Genomic DNA, 27,509 nt, shown 5'->3' on the forward strand with positions numbered 1-27,509 from the left:
GGAAAGAGCGAGGCCACAAAAGAAGCCTTAAAACCCAGGTTTTGTTGGTTTATTCCTTCTCTCCAATCCATCGAGCTCACAGACTGGGCAGCCCCGTGAATACAACCAATGCTTCACCTCCCTTGTGCTGTTTGGTGCTTTCCTGGAGCAGAACCTCCCCATCATCCTGGTGCCACTTATCCCTGCACTGAACTGCAGTCAATCTGAGTCTCACCCCCAATGACCAACCCTTTAGGGTAGCTCCAGGACAGCTTGACATGGTTCACGTGCTAGTGAAGACATCAAGGTCACACTCAAAACTGAATTCCTTCCAGCAGCAGCAGCCAGGCTGCAACGCTCAGCATGAACAATCAACCCAGAACACGGATGCTGCAATACACGAGGGCAGCAATAATGCAGCAGTGTAGGGCTTGGTTTAGACAAAGAATTTCAGCAGGACTCTTCCCTGTCTGGTGTCCTGCAGGACAGGAGCAGGCAGGTACGTGGCAGAGCTGGATGGGATCAACCATGGCGAGAGCACAAACACAGCCCTGCCCTTTCCAGTTGCACTGGTCTCAATGCCCAACGAGACTCAGGTCTCTCACAGCCTGGAGAGAGGAATCTCCTGCTTCTCCCCAGGCAAGCCCCCATCCTGGGGCTGCAAACAGCCACAAGGCAGACGAGCTTCCATGAAGCCCATGTGATCATCTCACAGCATGGTAATTAGGAGCTTGTGATGGCTCCGAGTGCCAGCTCCCACCATAAACAGCTACTGCAGCCCTGAACGTCACTTCTTGGGTCCCCAACGATCACCATATGATGGGCAGCTACCAGGGTATCACTTCACAGGGAGGCTTTGTACATGCTCTGTACCTTGAGCTGACCTTCAGGGCTTGAGGCAGAGAGACAAGGGGACAATTTGTATTTTAAACCTGGAATTTCGTGGGGAAACCGAAGAGCAGGATTTGTTAAGTTCCAAAAGTCCTTTTAACCATGTCACTCATGCTCTGGCTCGAGAAGCAGAGGCTATGAAGGCAACAGGCACACAAATGGCACGGCCACGGAAACAGCCGCCATCCCAGAGGGAAACTGATCTCTGGCTCTGTTTGACAGCCACGTCACAGGAGCCTTCTCCTGGCACGCAGCGGAGCCGCAGCCGTGCCCTTGCAGGCACAGATGGCCACGCTCAGCTGAGCCCCACGGACCCAAGGAGGAACCTCCAAACACAGTGCTGCAAACCTGCTCCGAGGCACCGGCCAGCTGCCTCCAGGACGCGCTCCGCCAGAGGCTGGGATGCTTTGGGGATGCACAACGTCATCTGGCCCACTCCTGTGGCCACACCAGCATGAAGACACCCAGGGAACCAAAAACAGCACTTCAAGCCCACACCAGCTTCCTAAGCCCATCCACAGCAGGGTCCCACAGACCGTGCTGTGCCGTGGGACCGTGGGGTGGGAGGAAGCAGAGGCAGCATCACCATGGGCAGCTGGCCACAAACCATATCCATAGAAGATTATGTGTTATTTGGCCCTTTATTGCAAGCGAGCCAAGAAAAGGCATCAGAGAAACACAAGAGACACCAAATCCAGACCCCTATAAGAGGGGCAACTCGGTATTCACACATTCATTAGGCTCTTCCTAGTAGACAGAAGGATTAAAGAACCCTGTGAGGCTGCAGCATCGAGCACTGTGCCTACGATCCTTTAAAAGCCAGCAGTCTGATCACAGCTTCTCTTCATGCCTCACCTCCAAATTAGCATCGGTTTCACTTTGCGTCATTACATTTTCAGCATCTTCTCCCAGCAGAAGAGGCTCTGTCACTTGTGCAAGCCATGGGGATGGCAGCAGCGAGGACACCAGCTCCATACCCAGCTCTAGATCTGGCCTGGCTGGGGCTCCTGGTGCAGAGCGGAGCGGCTCGCTCTGCTGTTAGATGAGCTGCCCGTGTTGTCCTCCCTCTCACACCAGGAGCAGCATGAACAGACCGTGACATCAGTTGTTAAAATAAAGACATTGGGAAGTGCCATCTCCCAGCTGAGCTCCACAAGAAGTGCTCCTGCTGATGTGTGCTTGTGCTCTGTGCCCCAGACAACCCCAGCTTCCCTTTCCTGAGCTTTTTCCATGCTGTTTTACACACACACTTGTAAAGAGAGCAAGAGGCAACAACACAACCTGTGCACATGGTGCCTCCATTCCCAGTACTGAGGCACACTTCTGCACATAAATTCCTCAGTTCTGGATGACATCTTGACCTTTAGTACCAGATCCTCCAGGACTTTGCAGTGTGAATCCCATCCCAGCCTGGGAGCAGTGCATCACCTCCCCACCAATGCCTGGACATAGCACAGGCGCATCACTTCGCACTGCAGTGGCACAGGGAGCCGTGGGGTCCGGGCACGCTGTGCCAGGCTCCCTGCGAAGTGCAGAGCTCGGAGATCCCCTCCCCTCCAGTTCACAATCGAACCAAACACAGAGGGGACAGAAGCCAGGCTCCCGGCCAGGCTGCAGCTCCCGCTCGCTGGGACTCAGGGAGCAGCACGAGGAAGGGCAGGGAAGGCTCCCATGGGCCCCGCGTGCCGTTGGCAGCGCTCCCGTGGTGGGATGGAGCAGCCCGGGCTCTGCAGGGGCCAGCTCGGCACCCGGCACCGCTGGGACTGCTGCTGCTGCTGCTGCTCACAAACAATGACTTCACCTTCTCGACTGCCCGTCCGCAACCACAGCAGTGCGAGCAACGCAGAGATTAACACATACAGCAGCGGCGCTTGTGGGATGCTCTTCCCCTGCCTCCTGAATGGGAACGCACGGAATCAGGGAACTGCTCGGTCTGGATGCAAGGAGCTTCATTTGTAACTGAGCAGAGAAAGGACTGAATGAGATCCGGCTGTTAAACCCAAGCAGAGCAAGCTGATCCCATGTCAGGGCTCACGCGTGCTGGCATGCAAGGCATTGCCTGACCCCTCAGAGCGGGCAGCTCAGGCAACAGGGCAAGACAAACTGCCCACAGGCCATGGACAGAGGGAGCTGCTTTGGGGTACAGCAGGCACAGGGTACCAACCCCAACCCCACAACTGTGGGTGCTGAGGGCACCCAAACACCCATCACTGCAGGATTCCTTACAGAGGCGCTGGTGGTTTCGCTGTCATTTCACAAGTAAACTGAGTCATGGAGCAGTTGAGTACTTGCCTAGAGACCTTTGGGCAAATAGTGTTGGAAGCCAAATCCGGCTTCTTTGTCCAAGGCGGCACTCCCTGGGGCTTGGCCCAGTTTCTGGATCAATGCAGAATGCTCCAGCGAGACACCCCTCTGAGGAGATCCCACCCCAGCTCCAAATACCAGCTCAACAAATGGCACTTGACATCTGCAAGGGACCAGCAGCAAGAATGGAATCAAGCTTCCATGAAGGAAACCTTCCCCTTGCCAAGCTCTGCAGCGGAGGGACTGTAACAGCAACACCTCCTCTGGCGTCTGAAAAGCACCTTCATGGTGCTGGCAACGTTCAAAGCAGCCACTAGCACACAGCAAAACGCTCTCTTGTACACACAGAAAGAGGGTTATTAGATCTATGACAGCATCAGCGGCTGAGCTTGCACTCTGCAGTCTACACAGCACAAAGAGGCGGCCCAAGAGAGGTAACGAGACCAGATTTGAGGTTGTCTGACAACAGCCAAGGGATGCTGAGCATAAGAAGTCTTAGCAGAGAGCTCAGGTGTAGTAAGCCTGTCCTCATGGGTGCCTCTGGCACTGGAGATGAAGGGGAGCACACTGAGCTGGGGCTGGCCAGTGGAGATCTCAGCACCTCTCAGGCTAAAGCTGTCACATCTGAACACCATCTAATCTCAAGCAGGTTCCCCAGTGCAGGCACGGACTCAGCTGAAGGTTTCAGATAATCCTGAGTGTGCTTAAAATTCCCCATCCCCATTATGGAGCACTTCGTAACAGGCTGGGGGAAGGAGAGAGGGAGTGAAAAGGCCACAGAAGAAATCCTAGCAGTGAGGTTTATGCTGGTCTACCACTTGTCCTACGACAGCAACCTGCTGTGGTGGTACACGGCCAGTCCCACGCATCTGAGATGGTGTGAGCCCCTCTGCCATTGCTATGTAGGGAGGGCAGTGGTGTTTTCCCTGCTGTGGCAGCCCTAAAGAACTGCAAATGGTGACACTGTGATGCCTAACACTGCTTCCCCCGCCCCACAACAGCACGGCAGAGCCCCAGTGGCCTTCATTCACCTCCTTCCCTTCTCCAGCACAGCCCACCAGAGCGCATCCCTCCACATCACCCCCTCATCTCCAGTCAGTGCATGCTCCCAGCAAGCTCCCAGCCCACACTGACGTCCCCCAACGAAAACCTCACACTGAACCAACACAATTCCCAGCCCCCTTTAAACCGCTCTCCTAAGAATGCCAGGAATTTTCCCAGACACTCGAGCCTTTATTCACATCCCTCCGGCTCCCAGCTGCACCCCAGGCAGGCAGAAACATCGCTGAAGAAACCAGATATGGAATCACCAGCAAGACAACGCCAAATACAATGAAAGCCTCTTTACACTGCAGAGGCGAGAGGGCTCAAAGCTGAGGTTCTCTCCTTTGGGGCTAACTAAAGGTTATGCTGCCTGAAGTGATGCTTTTCTTGAGAGCTTTTGGACCTGTCTTTCAGAGCAAATCATAAAGCCCGAGAGCAGAGAGGGCATTGAGAAGAGCAACGCTCACCATCCTGGGAAAAGAAGCCAACATCCCACATGCCCAATGCAATCGCCCTGGGGTGCACCTGCAAACATCCTGAACATGCACGGCAGTCACCTGCCCATAGGAAGGTGCTCAGGGATTCAAGTGAGAAACTCCTCTGAAGGGAGGAACTCCTTGGGCAAACTCCTTAACTGCTTCCCTGAACCGGAGCTGCTGGTGCCAAAGTGGGGCCTGATTCCTGCGGCACACCTTGGACTGATACCCCAGCAATGCACTGGACATAGGATGCTCCCCGGAGCAGGGATGGGCACACTGGACAGATTCCCCCTGTGCACCAGCCTGCTCACTGCAGCCTCTGTGAGTGAAGGGCTGAACCTCAGGGGCTGCCTTCAGCTTTGCTTCAGCCTTCCCTCCTTGAAAACCAAAACAACAACCTGTGGAACAACATCCTACACATGGCTCCAGCACCCAGTGAACTGGCACAGGCTTGAAACGGGAGGTTCTGGTGGTGTTCAGAGCTGAGTGTGATGGGAGAGTAAAGCCTCTCATCACTTCCTATACAACATGCATCCAAGATGATACATTCACAACCTGTGAATGCAACATCAGCTTTACTGTTCTGCAAGCAAACTGTTTCTGGCTTAAATTCCTCTCTTTCTACACTGAAAGCAGAATTCCCACAGGCCCATGGGAGCCTTCCCTGAAGCTGTTATTTAGTGATTTCCCTATAACATTTATGGAGCCTAATTAATTAATAGTGAGGTCTTTCTCCATTAAGAAAGGATGCATTTTGTCCCGCTCACAAGTCCTGGAGGAGAGCTCACAAAGGAGCAAAGCAGGATTTGCCGGGCATTATGCACAGAGTGTTTTGCAAACATGAATGTTGCCTTTGAGAATAAGGGAAGTTGGTTAAAACAGAGAAAACTCTGGAACCAAAAATGAGAGACATTTCCTCCAAGCTGACCTCAAAGGATGAGAAAGTTCAGCTTTTCGCCAGCCCAAGAATTCCAGCCCCCAGAAGCTCTTCAAAACCAAGAAAGCAAAGCCCAAAACACAAACACAACTTTTCCTGCGGTCTGTTCCAAAAGAACCCAAAGTGCAGACAAACCCCATCGCGCCAGAGTGCCCGAGCCCCATTCTTTGCCAAGTTACTTATTCAGAAGGTGCTGAGGCTTTTGATTTAATGGAACTTCCCAAAGAACCCTGACAGGATTAATCTTATCACCTTAAGATAAGCAAGACTTTCCCAAGTTCACCCAAGGCAGCAGATGCTTCCCAGCTTGCACTTCACTGATCTCATCAGTGGATCCCTTCCCATCCCCATGCCACCACAAGGAAGAGGAGGAGACACTTGGCAAGGACAACTTCTGTGGGACAAAGCCGAGAGGGAAGCTCAGTGCCTGCCCCTCAGGAGTGGCATGGAAAAGGGTTGGGGCAGTTGGAAAGAAGCACTGAAGAAGGGCCTGGATCCCCACCGTGCCGAAGGAGCCGTGCTGGATACCAGCCACCAAGATTGCTTGTTTTAGTTACCACTTAAAATAAACACGGCTAATTCCCACAAACGTGTCCAGAATTTATTGCCTGATTACAATACATGCTATTAGTCAGGGTATTTTTAGACGAGGGAACAGGGATATAGTGGGAACCCAAGGGTTCTGGTCACCACTCATGCTCTCCCCAGTTTGCCTTACGCCATAAGTGTCTCCATAAAGAGCTCTTCCAGCTCCTGGACAAGTCTCCCTGTCCTACTGCCTGGGAGACAGCGGAAAGAGAAGTTTTACACACTACAGCCACCCGGCTCCATGAGCTTTAGCAGAGCCATCGTGCTAATAATCCGATTGCTATGTATCCACATGCCTCCAGAAAGCCTCACAGTGTATTAGCGCAGAACAGCTTTACTGTGAAGACTTGAGGCAACAGAAAGCAAGAAGAAAAACTCTATCTGAGAAACACACACAGCAAAGAGATAAACTGAAAGGGCTCTCCATTCTGTATGAATATATAGAATTAAGTCTATGTGTACAAATAGGAGCTGGAAACACCTTTGCTGCAGAAGATGGGGGAAGGAGAGCGTTACGGGGAGGCTGGCACTGGCAGCAATTCCACTGTGGCAGAGCTGAAAGCTGCGATCAATTGGATTAGGATCCAAAGCCTGCAGCAGCCTCTTGGAAGCAGGGTCTGGAGCAGAGGCCCAGCAATGCCCTTCTGCTCCCGTATCACAGCCTCACACAGCCTGGGCACCACACACGATACCTAACACAGCGTGGTGGGTCTCCTCTCCCACCGACGGGCCGGAGCAGCCCTGGATGCTGCTGCGGGAATGTTTGACTTCCCGGTGAGCCCCAGGATCCCTGGGCACGCACTTCCCACCAGCAGCAGCTGCAGACGTGCCTGTGCAGTGCTCCCCAGGGGCTGAGGGATGGACGTGTCCTGCCCCGCTGTCACAGCCAGAACCAGCCGGAACGCGCGCGGTGCCCGCGGAGGGCTCCGGGTGCATTCCCCGCATGTTTCCCTGCACACGTCAGGCAGCGGTGACGGGCTCATGGCAGCACCTCATGCACAGGATGGGAGCAGCCCCAGGTCCCTCCAGGAAAGCCATCCAGGCTCTCTCGCTTCCACACCCATCGGGGTTGGAGGCTGCGGGAGCTGGAGAGGGCAAGAGCCCCGAGGCAGCGCTCTCCATGGGAACCTTCTCCGGCTCTGACATCTCTGGAATTCCATGTGTGTGGGAGACAGACGCTTCCTGGCTTCACAAAGGAATCTGAACATCCAAACAGAGCGGTGCCTCCACAGGGCTGACCCCGTGGGCCCTGCTCAGCCCGCAAGCAGAGCCGTGACTGGGGATGTACCCAAGGAGCCTGCAGCTCTCATTGACACTGTTCTGCCAAGCCCTCTGAAAATCCCCACTGGCACCCCATTGGGGATGGGGCCAAATCCAACTGGGTCCACCTTTTGTACCCAAATGTCACAAGTTGGAGGTGAGCACAAGCGCTTACACCAGAGAAGATGCTCTGGAAGGAAAGGACATGGCTGGGACTGAGGAGACGCAGAACCTTCAGGATTCTTTCCTCTCTTGAGCTGCTCTGGGAGCAGAGGTGGGATCTCTTGCCATCCATCTGATGCTTTTACGTTACATGAATACAAATGCAAAGCTTCAGATATAAACCCAGATCTCGCTCCAGCCATGTGGATGTGGAGAAGGGGAGAAACAAGCAGTGCATGAGCACACAGGCCCCACCTCGTCAAAACACAGCACGGGACAGGACAACATTTCTAAGGGCTGTAGCAAATCTGAACCAAGCAGAGCAGCTTCTCCCACCCACAGCCCCAGTGTGCCCGGGACATGCACCGAGTAATCCCAGTTAATCACATAACCGTGCCCCTGCCCCACGCGGGCGGGTGGCAGCAGCGTTGCCCACACCCTGCACGCCTCCCTCTGCCCTGTTGCCTCCCAGACTCCTCCTAATTGCACAACCCAGGGAGAGCTCATCCAGCACCGCGCTGCCTCCCCCCCATCTGCGAGCCAAGGCAGCGCAGGGAGCAGCACCAACAGCGCAGAGCTCTGGGGCCGGGCGCTGCCCGCACAGCCCCGCCGTGCCCGGCTCCGGGAAGGGAGGCGCTGGTTTCGCTTTGCCGCTGCACGCAGCGCCCGCCAGCTCCCATCCTGGCACCCACCGCATCCCTGGTGCCGTGGGAGCAGCGAGGGGCGCAGCCCCAGCACGAACCCGTCTGGTTCTGGGCAGCGCCTGCTCCCGGCGCGCACAGCGAGAGGAGCCGGAGCGGGAGCCGCGGTGTGCTGCGGCTCTGCTCAGTGCTGCTGTGGTGCGAGCAGGCAGAGCCGGCTCCCTGCGCCAGCCTCCCGGGGAGGGACTGCAGGGCTCGGAGAGGCAACCCCCGATCGGTGCCCTCCCGTGGAACAGCGTTTTCCCCATTGCTCCTTCCCCAAAAAGCAGGCGCTCCAGGCAGGAGGCGGCCGGGGCAGAGGGAAAGGGCTGCTCCCGCTGGGCTCGCTTCCTGAGCTCTGACCAGCTTGGAGAAAAATCTGTCACTTCTGTTCCACGCTGCATGGGGCATCGCCGGGTTTTCCAGGCTAAGGTAGAATAACTGAATGGCAAAAACAGGCAAGGAAATTTAACCCTGGAGCTTCCAAACGGTACCACTGGCTGGGAAAGAGAGAACGGCAGGGGGATGGCTGGGTCCAAACCACAGCTTCCATTGAAACTGAGCCAAGGAAATGTTTTCCTTGAGAGTCTGATTAAAAGAAAATGTAAGCCTGTGCTAAGTGTGAGTGTTCCGCAGCAGCTCTGGTTCACAGAGCTGTTCTCAGCGCACTCCTCGTGCCCATCTTTCATGGACTAAGGTGTAACACAGCCCCTTCACACAGAGGAGCAGATTTAGGCTGCACACAAGCTCACAGCAAACAGCAGCAGAAACACATGGGGTTTATCAGAGCCCTGCAGCTACGGCAGGAACAGGGTTCAAAGGTCCCTCTGCTCCCACAGGGCTGGGAGCAGGCCCTAAGAAGGCAGTGGTGTGAGAACAGGTAACGCTCACCCCAAGCTGCAAAGTGGCCAGGCCCCCCCAGCTCAGCAGCTCACAAGGAGCCACAGCACCGGCTGTTCCCGGTGAGGAAGATGGGGTTCAGCTTTCCCTGTGCAAAGTGGTGCTTTTCTGGCAAGATCTTCCAAGGAGCACTAACTGACAGTAACGCTACCAGTAAAAGCCTCGCTGTCAATCACTGACACAAAGGGATGTCTTCTCAGGGCCGTGTGCAGACAACCACCCACAACCACAGCTCACACACAGCTATGTGTGTGCATCCAGCACCCGCTTCACCGGGTGTCATGGTCCACAAGTCCCTGTCCCTGCTCACAGTCACTGTGTGAGCACAAAGCAATCAGCCACGGCACCTTCACAGCGTATGGCATCGTGTTGAGTTCTTATCTCAGCCCAGCCTTCAGGCTGAGGACTGAAGCTCCTCTCCATAGGCATGGGGCTAAGAGCCCCAGCAACTGCCTCTGCACCTCCAACTCAGACAATCCCAGAATCCCAGACTGGTTTGGGTTGAAGGGACCTTAAAGCTCATCCAGCTCCAACCCCTTCCCCTGGAGCAGCTTGCTCCAAGCCCCTGTGTCCAACCTGGCCTTGAGCACTGCCAGGGATAGGGCAGCCACAGCTTCTCTGGGCACCCTGTGCCAGCGCCTCAGCACCCTCACAGGGAAGAGCTTCTGCCTAAGAGCTCAGCTCAGTCCCCCCTTGGGCAGGTTCAAGCCATTCCCCTTGGCCTGTCCCTACAGGCCCTTGTCCCAAGCCCCTCAGTGTGTTAATGCAGACAGTTAAGCAGGAGGTCAATGGGGTTTACCTAAGAAGAGAAAGGAATCAATCTTGGGGGGACTGAAAAACCTCAAAAGCAAAACAGTTTTAGAGCCTCGGTCTCACATCTCATCCCGTTTATTGCACACCTCCGGTCCCTTCTCCTTCAGCCTTCCCAGCTCCCCCCAAGCTTCTGCATTTCCCTGATGCTTTTCATGCGCTTTCTGCCTTCCTCTTGGTTGGGTTGGTTCCCTCTCAACATACCAACACCCAGCTACTGCTGCCAGCGGCTGCTCCAGCACAGAGCCACGTGTGCCAGCTCAGCACCAGCCAGACCAGGCCACGGGGAAGCTCCGAGTTTGACAACAGATTGAAGTATTTCATAACAGAACTTCATAAGTGGAGAAGGCCGATGCCTTCCTTCCACTCTGGTTGTTAACTGAGATGACAACAACTGGCCTGGGGGGTCTAGAAGCAATACTTGCAGACCAAGCCCTGAGCACAGCACTGGTGAGCCAGGTTCTCAGTGCAGCGCAGCAGAAACCTGCAGTCTCCAGAGTCTCTCACAAGCACTACGCTCACAAAAACAAAGGTTCGAGTGTGATTTTGCTGCCTTAGAGGCAGTTTTCTATGGGTGAGCTTCCTTTCATTTGCTTTTGTTGGTCGTTTCCAACAGCAGTACCTCAAGGGAACTGCTTTGTGCTGGAGACAGAGGCATTCTGGAGGACTGCACAAGGGGAGCATGCATCTGGGGAGTTCTGAAAACACATTATCCAAACCTAAGGGTCCTCACAATCCAGGATGTCAGTGTCAGCTGGACACTTAAAAATAGCTTCACCCATCTGAACAGCGTGACCTATTGTGTACCAGAGCCCTCCTTCAGAGGCTGTTTCATCACTGCTTCCTACTGTAGATACAATCAGCTGGTAAAAATAAATCAGCTTCTCATCACCTCTTGTTGGCAGCATCGAGCTGTTCCCACACAGGAAACTGAGGCACGGTGACATGAAGTGGCACCAAGAGAGCTGTGAGCCCTGCAGAGAGCAACCCGGAACACCTCAATCATGGGGTTCCACGATGGAGGAACAGTATCAGAGCAGAGACATGCACCAAGGATAAAGGAGGCAGCAGCTGGGACCACCCTGATTCCAGATCAAATGGAATCAAGATGATGCTCTCCCACCCACTTCTGCCAGATGCCAGGTTCCATGAGCCGATCACCCCATCCGCTGGCCCTGCAGGTCCCTATGAACTCACCCAGCTCCTGCACAAAGCAAGCAGGTTTTCTCCTAATGGAGCTGGGCACTACAGTCATGTTGGACCCGGCCACTTCACTCTGGTGCCCAAATGAGAGCCAAGCACCTTCGGGAACTGCCCTCCTCCCTTCTGCTGTAACTAAAGTGATAGAGCATTGACGCAAGCACAGCAAGCGCTCAAGTACACACCGAAGAATGGAAGATGAGGTTTAAGTTTCTCCTAGGGCATGGCAGTATTTTAGGTTCCTCAACACCTCTGAAAGCCCGCACAGGCACTGCACACACCCCAAACTAACACTAAAACCATCTATTATACATGATGCAAATGCAGAGAATTGCAGTGAGGCGGTTCCTAGTCCCTGCCACCGAGGCTTTCCTCAATCCCCTCTCCCAGAGCCTGGAAGCGTTTGCTTTCCTAAATTAAGAGCCTCCAATCAATTTTCCTTTCTGCAAGCTCTGTGTCAGTCACAGTCTTGCAAATTCATTCTCGAGCTGGAAACTTTTGGGCCAGGATTCAAAGAAATGAAGCAGAGTTTGAGGTTCTTGGCAAAAAGTAGTTTACAGAGAAAACAGCAGCAGGGGCTTGTTTGTGCTCCAGTGGCACGTCCATAACCCAGACAACCAGCGCTGATGTGCTCAGTTTGTTCAGCAATACCACACCAGACACCGCTGACTTTTGAGAGCTACGCTGTTCAATGGGGGGAAACGCTTTTAGCACCGCAAGGCTGCAGGATGCGTCTCCGAGCTGGTTAATTACACCAGCCCCTCCAACAACAACAGAACAACCGAGCTGTAGACAAAGACTAGTTTTGAGCCGACACAGATTTTGGGCAGATTGACTTCCGATAGCAGTTATACAACATGGGAGCTGCAGAGGCGGCGGTGCAGGGGTCACGCTCCATGTTTGCTCTACAGCCTTCTTCATACACCGGCTCAGAGAGCAGCTCGCCTCAAGAGTTTGCTTTGCCCGTGTCTGAACCGCCGTGTCCCTTGCAGTATTACATACACACTCACACCCCGTTAACTCGCTGTTCCAGAGTGTTTGCATACCGGCGGGATGTAAATAATCCTGATTGAGGAAGCTCTGACCCCATTTCTTCCCGCCCCGCTTTGCGGGGTGCTCCATGCCTGCAGACACACGGGTATCGGGTACCCCTCCCGAGCATCCTGGGCATCCAGGGCGGACTCGCCACAGGGTTTCAGTACCGGCTGCAGCATCAGAGCGCGCACCGAGGCCTCGGAGCCTCCCTGCCCATGGACCCTCCAGCCCTCCTTCCCGCAGGACCCTCCCGCACCCTGCCGAGGGCACCGGCTGCGCTCCGCTCCCGAGAGCGTCCTGCAGCCGGGTCCTGGTCCCGACATCCCGCACCCGGGTCCGGGTCCCCCGCAGCCCCACAGCCGGGTCTGGGTTCCCCCATCCGCAGCCGGCTCCGTGACTCCGGTGGCCGGCGAGCAGCGGCCGCGCACACGGGTCCAGCGCCCGGCGCATCCCCCCAGCTGCCCCGGCCCCGCCATCGGCCGGGTTATTCCCCACCACCGCCAAAGGAGAACCCCCCCCCCCCTCCCCGAGTCCGTGCGAGCGGGGCCGGGCCCCGCCGCTGCTCACCGAGAAGCGCTCCAGGTCGGTGGCGGCCATGGCCGGGGCTGGCGCGGCTCCGGCGGCGGGAGCGCGGCTGTCCCCGCCGCGGGTGGATGCGGCTGAATGGATCCAATATGGCCACTTCCTGGAAACTCCCCTCCGCCCGCCACAGGCGCCGCCCGACGGGACCGGGGGGAACCGGGGGCCGGGCACCGGCACCGGCCGGGGGCGGGAAGGGGCGGGGGCAGCCCGAGCCCTGCCCCGGAGCCGGGCGGGGGAAGGGCCCGGAGGTCCCCTCCGTGACCGCGGCAGGGTCCGCTGCGGGCGGCGGGGACGGGGCCATCGCGGCCGGGAGAGCGCGAGTGGGGCCGTGGGAGCGCCGGGAGCATCCTCGGCGGGGCGCGGGGGATGCGCGCTGGGATGCGGGGACCCCTCTCCCCCTGTTCCCAAGCGTTCGGCGGGCCGGGAGGCCGAGGGACACCCGCAGCGCCTGTCACACACGGGGGTTACACCGAAGTTGCAGCCACGGTGTGGGTTTGAGCCTGGGTGCCAACAGCTTGCAGCCATCACGCTGCCTGTGTAAGCTAACACACGCAGCAGAGGACCGTCGAGTCTTTCTTCATCATCGCTTCCCACGTAAAGCGCAAAGCCAATCCCGGCACCAGCACCCACAAAGACGCTGGTATTTCACCAGCTGCTAGCGCAAAGTTTCCCTTGCTTTCTGGTGCCCTCTGCTGCAGTGCACCTATGAGTGAACGGCTCTCCAGAGCGCACAGCTGAGTCACTAGAGGAAACCTACAGCCCGCATCCATCCCCTGCCCTGCAAATGCAAGTGCTTTCGTGGATCAGAGGTTAGGAAGAAGGTTGTGTCCTCCCTTTAAGCAGTTCCAAGGCATTTTCTGAGAAGGTGTTGCCCAAGTGAAGTGCTTCTTGCAGTGACAGATCAGGTCACAAGAGGAGATTTTCTGTCCTCCCTGAGTGGACAGCCTACAACCAGGTTAATTCTGCTAATGCATGCATTAGTTCTGCCCACAGATAGGTTGCAAAAATACCGCATTTCTATAAACAGGCCATTGCTGAACACCATCTCTTCATTTATTTCCTTAGGCCACCAGAAATGACCAAACCCCCCCAACCTTCTTCCTGTCACAGCCCCTGCTCTTTGTGTTCTTTTTCCCCTCCTTTCTTTACAGGCAAGCTTGGGAGTCCTGATTGAAGACAATGTAAAAGTCTTGTTTAACACACGTTTAAATGCCATTACGGCAGGTGCTTTGGGAGAAGTGATTGACTTCTACTCATTAAAAGCTCTTCTCCTGCCAATGAAGTGCAGAATGTAACGACAGGAGGCTCACAGAGCTGCTTCCCAGGCAGCTACTGGCTTCTGGGAGCAGATGCAAAGATCCGTGGCACAACGGGAACTCTGAGCCATTGCAAAGGCTCAAAGGCCAGCATTGATGCCGCTGGCTGGGCTGAGCTGTGCAGCTGAGAGCTTCTCCTCCCTGTGTCCCCCAGCACGGGGTAGGACCGCAGTGTGTAGAAGCTCGCAGGTATCTTCAGACAGCTCCTTATTTCAGAAAGCACAATGCTAATGCAGATTCAAGAGGAACCTGCCACTTTCAAAAGCTTCACATGCATTGAAACAACTGCTTCCAGCGGAGGGAATTCGATTTGGTGGCTCCTTTAACTGCTAAGGCATCAGTTGTTATGTAAATTATTCCTAGTGGCTCAGTGTAATAGACATGTATTACAGTGATGGATGCTCCTGCAAGGATTTTAACACTGGAATATTTTACCTGCTAAATGCACAGTGAATGTAGGATAAACTGTGAATTTTCTATAGGTAAAGTGCTGGGGCAGAGAGTACAAAGGACTGGAGAGGCACAAATGTGTCCCTGGAATCTCTTTGTCCTAAGGAGAGGAAGGAAAATGCCCCTCACTGTTAGCATTGCAGTAGTTGTGATGATGGGGAGATCAGCTTTACCCCTTCATGTTGTGTCCCTGGGTACAGGCAGTGAAGGTAGAGAGAAATAAACGTTCTCACAGCCCCTCTTACTTCACACACAGCCACAGGGATTGAGTGATCATCATACCTGCCACATGAATGCAGCATCAAGCCCAGGGCCTTGTGAAGCCGCTGCATCCTTCAGGGCTGAGCAGAATCCTTGATCTTCAAACCAGGTAGTGCAGATCAACAGAGTCCTTCATGTTTTCAGCGCAGGCTGGAGGAAGCAGCTTGTTGGTAACTATTCATTTCTTTCAGTGTGTTCTCCTGGGGATTATTCACAATCAAATGGTAATCAAATGGTTTCATAGATGCTCTTTCAGCAGCCCTCCCACCAAACACCTTACTAAACTTTCATCGGTTATACTGTCAATATATGGGAGTTAAAAGGTGTTTCTACAGAAGAGCTGGAAGTCAGTGGGAGCTGTGGGTTCATTTTCCCTGTGCACACTGAGCATCCCATTGAGTGTAAATGGGATGGCTGGAAATAGGCTCTGAACTTCCCTGCTTCCTAATGCTAAAGGGCAGCACCACCACCAGGTACCTCATGCCAGGTTTGCATTGTCCTGCTAGAACCCCATCAAGCTTGCAGGCACCACTGAAAACCGGGGGATGCTCAGGATAGGTCCTTGCCTCATCTGTGTGGAATGGGCAGGATTTAATAAATACAGAGTCTGAGACACGTGGAAAACTGCAGCTGAGTGGTTGCTGTTGAGGAACGTCATCCCAGTCACTTATTGAGGTCCTTGAGTCAGAGCTGAACCTTGCTCATGTATGAGAAATGCCTCTTATCTGCAAATAACCTTCCCCCCTCCCTGCCCCTTCTCAGACTTGCTCAATTGTTTCTCTATGGAAGGTTACTGCATTCCTCCGTGGAACAAAGGAAGAGCTATTTTCCCTCACAATGCAAGCCCTTTGTTTCACATGAAAATATCAACAAGGAAAGTGGAAAATCCTGGGCTTTGTCATCCTATTTATTCTGGGAACCCTGATTTCAGTTCGGAGGAAAATGAGTTTTCCTTGAGGAGCAAATGCTCTGTAGTCAATAGCACCTCAGCTTCACCTTTCTGCAAAGCAGAGACACGCTGTTTGACCGAGACTATTCCCCAGATTCCCTTCTCTTCCTCTGGTGCTTCCATCCTGGCACCTCACCATATCACACGGGAAGGAGCAGGACCTCGGCTACCATCTCCTTCAGTTCTGAAGTGTCATTAGAAACTTCTTGGCTCTGACTGGATCCTTTCCTTGAGCTCCCTCTTTATTTCCTGGTTGTGTGTGCTGTGAATAATTACTCAGTTAACCTTTACCTCCCTCCCTGAGGGGGTGGGAGAAGGCTGCAGGCTCCGTGCTGCTTATTACACTGGGATGTTCATCGTCTGCAAGCTTGTGGAACTTCTCCACCACAAAAGCAACTCTCCCCAGTGCCATGGTTATAAATAGGGGCCCTGCAGCTCCCCGCAGCCTGTGACGCAGAGCCAGCACCCTGCCATATTTGTGTTCCAAACCGTAGTAGTAAATGAATTCAATCACGGGCTTCTGTGCATTGTTTGTGCCCCAGACAGGAGATTAAAAATACCAAAGCAGTTGGCTTGAAATCTCCCCCGAAGCAGCCCACAGCGCTCTGCAAATAGCCCGACAAGAAACACTTTGTAGGTTTTGGTGACACAGAAAAGCTTCTGCTTTCTCAGGCTGGAAATCTCAGGTGACGGACGAGCACAGCACACAGGATGCTCCAGGCTTCGGTTGTCTATGTTAGTAAGATTCATTCAAACAGCTTCATTTCTGCTGCACAGTCTGATCAGAATGTGACCGATGCTCAGTAAACTGAAAGGAGCTCACTAAGGTCTGATCCCTTGGTGCTTGGCACTTGGCTGAAAGATAGGCAACCAAAAGGCATCAATTATACCATTCATGGTCTAGTGTATGGTGTCCCTGTCCATGGCAGGGGTGTTGGAACTGGATGATCTTAAGGTCCTTTCCAAGCCAAACCTTTCTATGACCCTATGATTAACAAAGGCAAAAGCTGGCAAACAGGACACGCTGGAGGATTAGCCACAATGGTGTTTTCTAACTAATTACAGAAAGTACAGGCCTAACCTAGCACCCACTGACAGCAAGACTGCGCAGAGGAACACAACCACATGGCACGGGCTGCACACAGAGGATGAAGTGAGTGCACGTGGGACAGGCGGGTGGGGAAAGAGCTCCTTGGTCAGGCAGTAAAACGAGAGCAACCAGTTTGTGGTTGGAACACCATGAGGAGCACGTGCAGACATCCTGTCTCCTCTCCTATGGCCTCCCAGGCCTGTGTCCTTCTGCTCTGGGGCCACGAGGAGCACCAGGACCTGCAGTGGGGAGCAGTGTTAGTAACATCCCTCCTTTGGGTTCCTGACCCAGCGCAAGCCCTTGGAGGGGTGATGGGATGCCCGTGCAGGCAGGGAGGGAGCACAGCACCTCTCCACAAGCACCCACAGAAACACCCTCAGTGTAGGGGTGAGCCCAAAGATACCCTGCTGTGCTTGAACCAACTCAAGCAACAGGAGCAACTTGACCTTAACATTTGTAACATAAAACATTTTCTATAAGAGCCTATTCTTCTGTTTCCCTCCTCCTCTCACTCATTTGCAGACACAAACTATAATCCGAGGGTACAGTCAAAAGTTCGCAGTGCAGCAATCACAGACTGCTGAGATTCTCTTATGCCTGCAACGGATTCCAGTAAGGAATAGAAATCAACAGTGAAACCAAAGCATAGCAATTAACATTTGGATGCTCTGCATTAGCTCTCTACAGCAGGCCAGGCAGAACCATGGTGATGCCACGAGCAAAGAAGGCGTTGCTAGCACAGAACACTCGCCACCAGCGGGTGCCTGAGCAGAGGGTGAGGCTGCTGCATATGTGTGTCAAAAGGCAGTAATAAGAGGTGTAGAAATCCATAGAAATACTGAATTGCTACACGCAGCATGAAGATTACACACTATTATGTGACAGAACATTACAGCAGCAAAGTGGTTTTGAGGAACTGGCTCAGCACCAGGTTGTTAGCAAGAGATAAAGTGGCTTTTCAGAGGTTTGCACAAAGATGGAGAGAGGAGGGGAAGGGCATCCAAAGGAACGCTCAGAGCAGTGCGTGGGAAGAGGCTCTTCCACCACCAGTACAAGGTGTGAGGAGGCAGAAGGGAGGTCAGCATCAGTGAGGAGGGAGATGCACTGCATGGGAATCGATGTGCCTTCAATTGCCTTCAAAACAGAGACCGAGCACAGGCTGATAGTCCATTTTATTCGAGTTCTAAGACAGTGAAACTGAAAACAGATCTATTTTCTGGATTCTTACCCACCCTTGTACAGACAGCCGCTCTTCTCTGCCTTCGTACCACGCTGATGTTCATTCGGCACTCGGTCTCTCTCGCTGTTTTCCTAGACAAGCTGTTCAGCCACTCAGGAATCAATGTAGTGATCTCAGCTGCAACACTGTGTAGGAGAGCACAAGTTTGCAGGCTGAACGTCATCCCTCGGAGAGGTCCTCAGCCCCACTCCTCCGCCTGGGGAAAGGCAGTTGCCTGGGATTTCTTTTTATTCCCTGTAGAAGAGAGAACAATAATCATGGTGAGTGCTTAAGCAGAAGTAATTGATATGGCAGCAGACACAGCTTCTCTCTTTTTAACAGTGAAGCTCTCTCTTCTCCAGATGTACATGAATAGATGTGGGGATGTTGTTAATCATCTATATAGATACACGTATGTACATCGCAGATACAAAATAGGTAATAAATATATAGGTAAATATAGGTAATAGAATCGCACCTCCTGCAGAACACAGTAATAAGGGACAAGATAAGAGGAAACGGCCTCAAGCTGCACCAGGGGAGGTTTACATGGAGCTCAGGAACAATTCCTTCCCCAGAGGGTGCTCAGGCATTGGCACAGGCTGCCCAGGGCAGGGCTGGAGTCACTGTCCATGGGGGTATTTAAACGATGTGTAGACGAGGCCCTCAGTGCCATGGGTTAGTGGTGGCCTCGGCAGTGCTGGACTGGATGAGCTTAAAGATCTTGTCCAACCAGGCTGATTCTATGATTCTGAAGAGGCTTCCAGAGAACGGACACCTGACTTTGCAGAATGATTTCTACCCAAGCCTCATTCGCTAGCGCTTACTCGCTATTGAAGCGAACACACAACCGCTTTAGGAAGCCGCCAGAGGAGTGAATCACTGCAGCGACCGCCGCTGCCCGCGGAGGCTCCGAGCGCAGGTTTAGCGGTGCCCCGACCGACGCTCGGCTCCCTGAGGGAGGAGGCATCAGCGCGGCGGGGCCGGCTCAGGCGGGTGCGCTCCCTGCTCCCCGGAGCCGCGGGGCAGGTGCCTGCTCCGGGCGGGTCCCTTCCCGCAGCACCGCCCCGCGGGTGGAGACCGGCGCCGGTGCCGCTCCGCTCCCTCGGGGAGGCGGCGGCGCGGGGCGGAGCGGCAGCATCCGATCCGGTGCGGTCCGGTCCGGTCCCATCCCATCACCTCCGCGGGAGCGGCGCCGCAGGTGCCTCCTGCTGCGGATCGCGGCCAGCCCCGAGGCCTCAGGGCTCAGCTCCGGGGCGGGACGGCGGCGGCTCCATCACCACCACCTGTAGCGGCGGGATGGAGGAGCCGGACCTCAGCGCCGCGGCCGTGCTGGGCTTCCTGCGGGAGCGCGGCGGGCGGGTGCGGAACACGGAGCTGGTGAGCGCCTTCCGGCCGCTGCTGGAGGCCGGCGGGGACGCGGCGGCGCGGCGGGAGCGGTTCAAGGCGGCGGTGAACGCCGTGGCCGTGGTGAAGGAGCGCGACGGCGCCAAGTTCGTGGTCCTGCGGCGGGAGCTGCGCCGGGACCCTCCGCCGGGGGCCGCGCTGGCGCCGGGGGGCGATGGCGGCGGCGCCGAGCCCAGCCCCGAGCCCGTCCCCAGCGGGCGGCTGTCGCCGGCGCCCCCCGAGGAGCTGCCGGGGCCGCGGGCAGTGTCCGAGCTGCGGGGTCTGTTCCAGGGCGGCGGGGGCGCGGTGCCGCTGCCCAGCGGTGCGGCGGGGGCCCGGCGGGAGCCGCTGCCCAAGCCCTGCATGCTGCCGGTGCGCTGCGTGCCGGCCCCCGCCGCCGCGCCGGGGCTGCCGGAGGCGCTGGGGTCCCCTTTGTCACCCCCGGAGGTGGAGACCGGGTCCCGGTCGCCCTACCTGCGGCGGGCGCCCAAGAGCCACCGGGCCAGCGAGGAGACGTCGGCGGTGCCCCTGGAGCAGGCCGAGCACCAGTGGCTGGTGATGGCTGCGGACGGGCAGTGGACGCAGCAGCTCCACGGGCTGCTGCTGGGCGACGCCAGCTTGGCTGACAGGAGGGACTTCATCTCGGGCTTCACTGCCCTGCACTGGGCCGCCAAGAGCGGCAACTGCGACATGGTGACAAACATCATCAGAGCGGCCGAGAAGGGGGGCACCCGCGTCAACGTGGATGCGAGGTCGCACGGTGGCTACACAGCCCTTCACCTGGCTGCCATCCATGGCCAGGAGAAGATCATCACCATGCTGGTGTACAGCTACCACGCCAAGACCGACCTGCGGGACTACAGCGGGAAGAAGCCGCATCAGTACTTAAAGGAAGGGGCGTCCTCTGTGGTCAGGCGCTTGCTGGGGGACCCCAGCCTTCCCCACAGCACAGAGCCCTCCGCGCCCATCAAGAAGAGCACAAAGCTTGCAGCTTCCATCTTGAGCTCCACGAGCACGTTCCTGGGGGTGATATCCGATGACATGGCTTTCTACGATCTCACCAAAGGTTTAAGGAAGCCTTCGTCTTTAAACAAGCTCCTGGCTGCCACTACGGGGCCAAGGAGGAAGCCAAAGACCAGAGGGGGCTTCCCTTCATATTCCTCCCTCTCCGAGGTAACGGAGGAGGAGGAAGAGGAGGTTGTTGTGAAGCGCAGACCTGTTTCTGAGCTGTTCTTTGGCCACTAGCCTCTGCCTTCTTGGGATCCAAATTGTTTAATAACGTGACCGGGGCCTCGATTTCCTCTCCCAGAAGCAGCTTGGATTTCTTCTCTCCTGTCTGTCTTTTTGGATGGTGGACTAAGCCAGTGATAGAGGCCTCAGAGGCCACTGGCTGAAACCTAACTCACAGCTGCCCATGGAGAGGGAGCACTGCAGATGCTCTGTGCGCCGTCCTGCTGATGTGTCAGTGGAGACTGCCGACTTTACACTTCATGGTTGAAAACCTAAAGCTCTGTGTGTGTAGACAGGTTAAAATGCTTAAGGTACAGCCTTCCTGATCTGTGCTCCTCGGCTGAAGAGCTATAGTAAGGTAAAGGATTGCTTATTTTACACTGTGAACAGCAAGCTGGTAGCTGGCTACTTGACTATGGCTTGTTACACAGGCTTAAATTCTTAGAGGAAAGATGCATAGTTTTCTATGATGTTTCTGACTATTTTGGTAACAGAAGAGGAATATTTCTATTTAGAAACAAATTGTGTACTTTTTCAAAGCAAAGTTTCTCACTATCACAAATGCTAACACAACAATCTCAGTTATTGCCTAAGGTGTTTTAGTAGGTGAACTACTTTACAGAACTAAAACCCCACCATCAGCACCATGACCTGTCTACCTCAGCCTGGAAGCAAGGTTAGCATTGTAACTGTGGCTTTTCCTCTTCCTGAAAGCCTTTCTGACCAGGTGGTACTAACCACATGTCTTCGGTGATACTGTGAATGCTTAAACTTGACTGGAGTTCAGTCACTTACTCTGAATAAAACCCTTGTTGATACTTGATAGTGAAAAACTGGGAATTGGATCCTGGAGTTTCCAAGTAACCAACTGGAAACAAAGGCTCCTATGTCTGATTCTTCTTATTTAAAGCTTGCCCTTTGATTTTGACCTACTTGTAATAAATGTTTATAAAGTTTGGGCTTTATGTTGTGTTAGGTGTTTCATGATGCAATGTCTGCATGACCTCTTAAAGCAGAATTTGTCTCAGCAGCATGAATCATGGACCTAAAACTAACTCTTGTATTAGAAACAGAATTGTTCCATCTATAGAGCTCCATGTAGGTCCCCAAAGCATGCTAACTGCAGGTTAATACACTGCAGTGAGGTGGTTATTCTTTTAATTGCTGTTTGCTTAAAGGTAATGCAAAGGGGCAGAGCTAAGAACAGAAACTGGCCAGCTCCTGGGGCCAGCCTGCCAAACCATCACCTAAACATGTAACTGAAACCCCTCTGTGTTTCAGACGTGATGGAGGGGATGGTGGCACTGCGCTTGCTTTGCTTTCCAGCCCCATCAGGTGCTCCAGTCCCCATACTGAAACACTTGGTTGCACTCTTTGCCTTTCTTTCCAAGCCAGTGACTTCAGGAATGTTTGGTTTTTTCAGCCTTGAATTAAGCCTCCTACTTCTAATTGGCTGTAATTGGCTTCTCCTGAATGCTCCTACAGCAAAGGATGCTGTAGGACAGTGCTGAGGGGAGCGCTGCCCTCTTTTACCTTACAGTGTTCTCCCTGAAGTTGGTGACATTGGAGTGGTTGGGAGCATACCCGTGACTGCAGAGGGGCTGCTCCACCTGCTCCCATAGGAGCCTGGGTTCCACTGCACTGCTCTGCTTCCGTGTTGAACTGCTTAAGCTGCCAAGTGAACGCTGGTGCTCCGGCACCTCCTGACTTCTATATCTGGAGGAGGGTTTAAAGAGAAATAAAATCCTATTTGCTCCATAGCTGTCGCTGTGACCAGTGCCCAGTGTGCTCATTTGAAACCTGGATTTGTGCTGCACTGGGTCAGCTCACAGGCTTCCAGGGGAAAAAAGGCTTTCCGCATTTGCTGGCATTAAACCCCTTTTTCCCCTGTGTTTTCTGAAACCACAGCAGTGTGTGTGTGTGTGCGTGGGGGGGTTCATGTTGCCTCTAAGGCACCATCAGGACTGGTAAAATCATTGTGTTTCTGCATGAACTGGAAACACTCCCCACTTTGACTCAGCCTCATGGGAAGGTCTGCCCGTTGGTTGTGGCTCTGAGCTTGGTACCTGTTCAAGCAGCTGAGATTGTAGTGCTAATTCAGAGCGAAGCCTACTTGCGTCAGAGGTGAGGTTCAAGGATGCAGGCTTTCCTGGTTAAAAAGCAACCAACCAACCTGTAAAGCGAGGCTGTGACTTCACCATAAGGAAATGAGGGAGAAGGCTGTGGTGCTCCTGTGTTGTGGTGTCGAAGGAAAAGCAAGAAATCACAGCCCAGATAAGACTGCATTGCAACAGGTAGCATCAGGGAGAACTCTGCTACTCCTTCCTGGGAGGCAGGGACGAGATAAGGTGCTGTGATAGAGATCCAGCAACACCAGCCCTGTCCTGCAGCATTCCCGGGCAGTGCTCAGGGGCCTGGCAGCAAGGTTGCAACACCGAGGTGTGGAGCTGGCAAGGTCGGTGCTGCAATGGGGTGCACCCAGCTCTGCCAGCGCGCTTGTGCAGTGACTCAGCTCCTGCCTCCTCCTTGTTGAGCACACCGAGGGTAAGGGAGTGCTTAGGCAGGCGGTGATGAGTGCACCCCGTGCTGTACAACCTCAGGGGCAAGCACGTACTGAGAGGTACAGAGAAGAGGGCTGCAGTCTCGGGAAGCACACATTACCTTTGGTTGGAGGTTGAACCGGTCCCTTGGCTTGCGGGGTTTGGGTTCCTATGTTGCATTTGGGCTCCAGAGGGGACACTGAAGGACGACCGTGGGAGCGTTTTGCTGGCATAGACTAAGGCTGTCACTGGTTTACTGGTGGGTCCTCATTAAGTTCACTGCGTCAAGCCCAGATCTGGCTGGACACAGGATGATGTTCATGTGCATGAATGAGCTGTGCTTTCAACAGCACCAGAGCGGAGAACCGCAGCTCCCAGCCGTGCTGCCCGGGGCAGGGGCTGTGCCACAGCGAGTGCCATGGCTGGGCAAGCAGCCTTCTGAACCTCTGGCACGGGCCAGAGCTGGAACCTGCCTCCTGTGTCATCACAGCTGCTTGCAGGGAAAGGAAAACCCCAAAACCCTGCACGCCTGCCCTGTGGACATGGCTTGTGTGATGGGGGAAGGCTGGGAGCTGCAGATGGAAGCTACAGATAAAGGACAGGCCAGGACTCAGGAGGTTGAAGTTGTATTTTCAGGCCAAGGGGAATGGCTCGAACCTGCCCGAGGGGAGACTGAGCTGAGCTCTTAGGCAGAAGCTCTTCCCTGTGAGGGTGCTGAGGCGCTGGCACAGGGTGCCCAGAGAAGCTGTGGCTGCCCCATCCCTGGCAGTGTTCAAGGCCAGGTTGGACACAGGGGCTTGGAGCAAGCTGCTCCAGTGGAAGGGGTCCCTGCCCATGGCAGGGGTTGGAGCTGGAGGAGCTTTTTTAAGGTCCCTTCAACCCAAACCATTCCATGATTCTGTGCTATTACTTGGTTACTGCCTCCCTGCTTGCCACATCTCAGTTTTCTTGCTATAAAATACAATCACTTTGGTCACTTCTTTAAAGCACACAGTACGGATATTCCACATAAAATCAAGATAGTGTTTTCAGACCCGGAGGCAGCACCAGCAGCATCTGCAAGCTGTGAATGCTGCACACTCAGGGGAGTGCCTACACAAACAAAACTGGTTGGGAGTGATAGCTCAGCAGCGTTGGAGATGAGCAAAGCTAATGTTTGTCTGACCCTGGCTCAGGCCTTGCTAAAGATAACTCAGCTCATCCATTCCTCAGCACCGTTTGTTCTGAGGGATATCAGCTCATAAACCTGCGCTGAGGAGGGCTGCAAACGAGCTTCAAGCCATGGTTCTACACAAAGGGATGGACTTTGTCCTCTTGGCTGCGGCTGCTGAGCAGCACGAGGTCCTGCAGTGATGGACAGGCTCAAACAGATGTCTTGGGTACCTCCATTCCCTTGTGAGTGCCACACAGAAGCCCCTGGTCTGTGAAAGCCCCACTCCTGCCCTGCCATGGAGCCCTTTACAAGGTTCTGGCTTCATCACAGAACCAAGGTGCAGCAGAAGAGTCACTGAATGACTCCAGCAGACCCATGGGAGTTCCAGCCACCAGCTGAAGGTAGAGGAGGCATTTCAAGAGTCTCCTAACTCCCCATTGCTTGTCCCTTCTGTTCTGCACATTTCCACTGTGTCCTACATTCCTTGGATGCATTTGCCTCCTGATTTGCATATTAATCTGAATAAAATGGCAACGTGGCAGCTTTTGAGTCACTTGGACTAATGTGGGACCCCCCAGATTCAGAGCTTGTTAACAGGGACTTGGCCAGCACATAGCACAGGCATCAACAGCACAGTGGGAGGTTGTTGGAGGGGGAGAACAGGGGCACAGCAGGTCAACACAGATCAAAAGCCCTGCACTGTAATGAGGAACATTCATTTCCTAACCCAGTTCCAAGGTTTAGTTCACTGATTTGTAACAGAAAGCAAATAACTGCTCCCATCTCACCCCTACACCATGCGTGCAACCCTGAACGAAGCATCGCCAGCAGCTGGGTACCTGCCGGTCCTTTTGGTGTGCATTGCTAGGGAAGTCCCATCAGGAAACACTTCCTCATGGTGATGTGGCTGCCTGCAGCAAGAGTGTCTGTGGCAGATAACCTAGAGCAGGTCAAAAAAGGCATTTAGAGAGAGAGAAGTGCTCTGCCCCACTCATTCCACTGATCAACACCGTTAGACCTGCAGGGATTTCTAGAACAGAGCTGCTGCACAAGCACATGGTGCAGCCCCATCAGAAGCAGGCAGGTCCTACTGGCTGCCCTGAAAAAGGGATAGATCCAAGTGCACCATAAAGCATTTTGGGGTAAATCTGTCTCCACAAACTCTTCTGGTAGCAATGCAGATCATACAGATAAGGGGAAGACTGTTCGTGCAGAACTCACCCTGTTCCTCAAGGGGCATGAAGTACAGCAGCAAAACAGATCTGGCCAATCCATCTACCCAGGCCAGGGCTAGGACAGGATGCACTGCAGCAGCTCGGCCGCTAACATCCCCTGAGCCAGCCCCAGCCTTGGTGACTGCTCTGAAACCACCCAGGACACACAGAGCTGTACCCAACCAACTGCTGGTCTTCAGCTCAGACAATGAAAAAAAGCTCTGATCTTACATTACAACAATGATGTGCCTCTGAGCCCAGCCAAACCAGACCCCTACTGTTAATATTGGTGCAGCTTCAGTATCTCTTCTTCCCTTTCTGTGAAGGAAAAATGCTGGATGCACACAACAAAAGCGATGCTGACAGCTCTCAGCTTCCTTTCCTAGGTAGGAGTCCTGCTCTGTGTTGCCTCAGGTAGAGAGTTACATGGTGAGGTGATAGAATGGTTTGTGTTGAAGGCACCTTAAGGCTCCTCCAGCTCCAACCCCTGCCACGGGCAGGGTCCCCTTCCAGTGGAGCAGCTTGCTCCAAGCCCCCGTGTCCAACCTGGCCTTGAGCACTGCCAGGGATGGGGCAGCCCCAGCTTCTCTGGGCACGATGCACCAGTACAGTCACACTGACAAACCACCCCGGACGCACAGGCTTTCTCACCATGCTTTTGTGTTACATTGCCTCCCACCACTCTCCTGCAGCACTTCTGCCCTTTGCAGCAAAGCACAAGAGCTCTGCTCCAGGCTCAGGGCTGGACCAGCTCGCTCCTCCCTCAGTGGCCATCTGCCCACATGCTCTGCACTCACCTACAGACTTCTGCCCATCAGCAAGGATTGCTCAGGTTTCTCTTTGGGGATGCTCTTGTCCATGTGCCATGGGCTGAAGGCCATTAGGGAGGTCTCTGGCTGCCCCTGCACATCCTATTCTCTAAATCAAGACTATCAGTTCAGCCCATATTTTCCCTCCATGGATTTATCTACGAGATGACTCAGCTCCAAGGCTCACGCAGTATTTTAGAGTCACTCTGATAACCTTTAATGCCTCTCCATTCAGCAGTGAAATTCATGTGCTGCTTCTTGAGTGCGTTTTGTGAAACCCAGAGGTTGCATGACTCCTAGAGCCTGATGCTTCTTCAGTGCCCACGTGGGCTCCCCAGGCACGGATCTGCTCTGCAGTGCTGCTCACAGTTTATTTTTAAGGTTTGATTCAGACGGTTACCATGAATCCCCAGAGCAGAGAACATCCTCGCACTTATTACATGCAGCTCTCTCAGGCACCAGATAGAGCTTTGGCAAAGTACATGTACATTAACTCCTCCATGCCTTACTTAGCTCCATAGGAGAAGTCCCACACGATAACGCCCCAGCGAAGGAAACCAGACTGGGGTTTAGCAAAAAGGGATTAAAATCCTTCAGTTTAGTGCCTGAGGCTGGAAGAGCAGCTCCGGATCCAGCAGCGACTCCCACACATTGCAGTGGGTGGTAAATGGTAAATGAGCTGCCATGTCCAAAAACCCCGCAATCACTGCCAAGGCACTGCCAGACGTGATGCACTGCCTGCTGCCCCTGCCCCACACCGGTAACACTTGCTCCTCACCCTGGCTCAAGGCAATAAACGGGGTCTTTGAGTCCTGCAGTCAAGCCCACCAGCTGCTTCTTAGCAGAACAGAAGCTACTGCAGCATCTTCCCCCACACTGCTGCTGCGTGGACGGCCGCATGAGTTAGAGACTGTTCCTGGAGTACCCCCATGGGTACCCCACAAGGGAGATCCAGGCTCTTGCATTGTGCCTCTTTCACCTCCTCCTCGCACTCCTCTGCATTCTCCTGGGTGTAGCTGTAATCAATGCACACAGACAGCT

General features: G+C 54.3%; 2 protein-coding genes across 5 annotated transcripts in view; one reads left to right on the forward strand and one right to left on the reverse strand.

The window, feature by feature from the left end:
- The window catches only part of SEPTIN8 (septin 8), a 37,503-nt gene extending 24,487 nt beyond the window's left edge, over positions 1-13,016 (reverse strand). Inside the window, exon 1 of one of the 4 annotated variants that reach the window (XM_061348105.1) lies at positions 12,837-13,016. In XM_061348105.1, the coding sequence (XP_061204089.1) occupies positions 12,837-12,866 (30 nt within the window). In that variant the 5' untranslated portion in view covers positions 12,867-13,016. The remainder of the gene's footprint in view (positions 1-12,836) is intronic. The other 3 variants (XM_061348096.1, XM_061348114.1, XM_061348123.1) reach the window with 3 other exon arrangements.
- A 6,367-nt stretch (positions 13,017-19,383) lies between these two features.
- On the forward strand, positions 19,384-20,944 carry SOWAHA (sosondowah ankyrin repeat domain family member A). The gene has a single exon (XM_061347651.1). The coding sequence runs from the start codon at positions 19,436-19,438 to the stop codon at positions 20,765-20,767; it is 1,332 nt and encodes a 443-aa protein (XP_061203635.1). The 5' UTR covers positions 19,384-19,435; the 3' UTR covers positions 20,768-20,944.
- The last annotated feature ends 6,565 nt before the right edge of the window (positions 20,945-27,509 follow it).

Source organism: Neopsephotus bourkii, unplaced genomic scaffold, assembly GCF_033783945.1.
Source record: "Neopsephotus bourkii isolate Nb327-2 ecotype Australia unplaced genomic scaffold, CSIRO-AGI_Nbou_v1 NB_52, whole genome shotgun sequence".
Taxonomy (NCBI): domain Eukaryota; kingdom Metazoa; phylum Chordata; class Aves; order Psittaciformes; family Psittacidae; genus Neopsephotus; species Neopsephotus bourkii.

Coding starts and splice junctions, on each gene's coding strand:
- SOWAHA (XM_061347651.1), top strand. CDS start 19,436: ATGGAGGAGCCGGACCTCAGCGCCGCGGCCGTGCTGGGCTTCCTGCGG.